General features: G+C 41.4%; 1 protein-coding gene across 1 annotated transcript in view; it reads left to right on the top strand.

Annotated features, from left to right (window-relative positions):
* Window positions 1-1,513: 1,513 nt before the first annotated feature.
* GCFC2 (GC-rich sequence DNA-binding factor 2) overlaps window positions 1,514-3,033 on the top strand; it is a 70,979-nt gene continuing 69,459 nt past the window's right edge. Inside the window, 1 exon segment of the mRNA XM_007445536.1 lies at window positions 1,514-1,790. Coding sequence (XP_007445598.1) covers window positions 1,514-1,790 — 277 coding nt within the window.

Here is a 3,033-nt window from a genome sequence, read left to right as displayed (position 1 = left end):
TTTAAAGTAATTTCCAACAAGCCAAACTGTAGGGATAATTTGGCTAATAGCACCTGACTACCGGGAGCATGACCCCCATGTATATCATGACCCTTTGGGCCCAGGACAAGAGACCGTCATAGTAAGTGCTAAAAAATAGATACTGAAAAAATGAAAACAAAATTAGGTCCATACTTTTGTGGATCTATTTCCACAAAAAGTGTTTTTAATTCCCAAAGGAGAGAGTGATAACTTATTAATACGACTTCTCAATATTTGTTATCTGAGAAAATCTGATGTAGGTTTGGCTTTAAAATGAAAATATATCCATTACTTGTAACAAGAGAGAATGAAAAGTAGCTCTATTATGAGAAAGGAGGCAATTTCCAAGATTGACACAATCCTTCTGTAAGTAGCACATTTCTCACTAGAGGGAGCTCAGAACCCACTGATCAATGGCTAGAGAAGCAGAATAAAATGTCACTTCACTAGGGGATAAACGATTTCCAAAAGCTGGGAGTATTTCATATGCCAATTTTCTTTCAATTATTAACCTCTGCAATTTTAAATTATATAAAAGATGAATAATGCAAAGTTTCCTAATAACCAGTTGATTAATTTAATAAGCTAGTATTGTAAATTAGTATAGTGGGGGCAAATAAGATATATGGCATTATTCATGCCATCTTGGGGGAAGAAATTCCTCATATTCATAAGAAAGAGCAAATAATATAAAGTAGTGATGATTATGGGTACCTAAAAAGGCTTCTTGCTCTCTACCTGTTTCTAAAGGTAATTCTGTGGGGCTGTCCTTCTTATCTCTGTGCTTCTTTTTAAATAACATCCCCATTTTTCAAATACATTTTTTTTTTCTTATGGACCAACGTATTTAACCAGGTTCGACTGAAGCCTTGATACTTGGAAGCAATCATTTGATTTTTGCTTATTTGTGCACCTATCATTTATGTGCAGATTTTACTGTTTAGCTTTCAGAGACAATCTCAAACACACACACACCTGCGGGTTTTTTGCTTGGTTTTTTTTTTTTTTTTTTTTTTTTTTTTTTTTTTTTTTTACGGGGTTTTTTTTTTTGTTTTTTTTTTTTTTTTTTTTTTTTTTTTTCTGTTTTAATTCTTGGTTGGAGAGAGAACTTCACTCTCTCCAGAAAGTAGAAGAGCAGATCCAGTCCCAGTCCAGGATGTGGGCATAACGCCTGATTCCCAGATATGGTTTGCACAAGGAGAGCCTGTGAGTGCAGCTTTCCGTGGAACTCACCTCTGGAAGTCAGCGAGATTCTCTGCGACCATCTGCCCAAGCTGGCCTTGCAAAGTAAAAACGCTTTATATGCCTCAGCCCTGGGAACCGAACTCGGTCGAACAGATCAAAGGGAAGAAAGCACGCATGCGCATGGCGAAGCTGGAATCGAAGACGCGCCGGTAGGGCGCACGCATGCGGCGGAAAGGCGGGAGGCGGGAGCGCGCGCCTGGGTGGCTGCTGTAGGCCTGGGTTAGCCTGAGCAGGAAGTGAACCTGCTATGGCTCACAGGCCGAAAAGGACTTTCCGGCAGCGCCAAGCAGACTCTAGTGACAGCGACAGCACCCAGGAGCCATTTGCTGAACCCGGGGCGCCGGGGGAGCAGGCAGACCTGGGCCCTGCGGAGGAAGGGCTGCCGTCTGGAGGAGGCCGCGCGGAAGCAGCGGAACTACCCCGCCGGGCCCGGGGTCGGGGCCGGGGCCGCGGACGGGTCTGGGCCAGTTCCCGGCGCGCCGCGAGAGCGGCTCCGCGTTTGGACGGAAGCTCAGACGTCCCAGGTGACGCGGGGCAGCAGGGTGGGTGCCCGGGGCGGGGTGTGGGGAGGATGGGGAAAGAGCCCGCGGGATTCTCTAAAGGTTTCTACAACCCTTTGCCAACCACGAGCAACGATGAATCGCAGAGATACCTGCCTGCGAACACTGGCCTGCTGCCTGCATCTCCGTATTGGGCCCCTTGGGGGAGTAGAAAGAATACTGCAAGGTTTGGGCTTGTCCGTGTTTGCACTGTCAGATAAACCCTCACTAATTATATATAGCTTTAGTGCTGCACTTTATGCTTATGAAGGACCTAAATCGTCACAGAAGAGTTTAAAAGTTCCTAATACTCCTAGGTAGGTGAAGGTAAGAAAAGATAAAAATAGCAATATATGCCACTAACAACAGATTGGTGACCCTGTAGAGTACCAATAATGGTGTTAAATACAATGTAGTAATTTTGAAGTACATTTGCGTTCTTAGAAATAGAATTCAAGCAGCATAAACTTGTTTACATAAGATGTGTTCTAGTTTGAATTGGAGTTTAATGATAATATAGTTAAAAATAAAACTATATAGTTAGGAAAAGTTAGAAATAAAAACACAGGAACAAGGACTTGGAAGGAACTTGTATAAATAGGGTCTTGAAGTTTAAATACATTAACTTCTGACTCAGACACACATAAAAATATTTGAGATTATGTTTCATTCTAAAAGGAACTTCTAAAAAAATTCAGTAGTGAAGCTCGTAGTAAAGGCCCTGAAAGCAACCAGCTTCTCCAGATAAATGGCACTTTTGACCTACTTTTGTCTGCAAACCATGTTTCTCCAGGATACCTAACACTCAGGTTTAATGAACTGAGGTAATCCCTGGCCTGTTGACATGAGTAGAATCTCCAATTTGTCACCTGTGGATTATGCCACCAATAGAATGATGATTCAGCATTTCTGGCTTGTCAGGATGAAATAACCATGTAGAAAACGAACCTATGTTGCTAATGATATGTTACATAATTTATTGTTATTTTCAAGACAGTATACATGGTATAATTTCAATAAATAAAAAAGTATCTGTAAAAAAATATATAGTTTTTGGTTAGTATTGATGTAAAAAAATTTTCTCCCATTTTTAGTCCAAGTGATTTTGGTGATTTCTTAGTCATTGTTATAATCACCTGTTTATCTGAAGTTCTGATGACTTTTAAAATATGTTATGCTTTATGTAAGAGTCATCTGGTTAAACTTTAATGGGCGGGGGGGGGGGGGG

The sequence above is a fragment of the Lipotes vexillifer genome, unplaced genomic scaffold (assembly GCF_000442215.2).
Source record: "Lipotes vexillifer unplaced genomic scaffold, Lipotes_vexillifer_v1.1 scaffold667, whole genome shotgun sequence".
NCBI lineage: Eukaryota > Metazoa > Chordata > Mammalia > Artiodactyla > Lipotidae > Lipotes > Lipotes vexillifer.
This window is presented reverse-complemented; position numbering and strand designations above follow the sequence as displayed.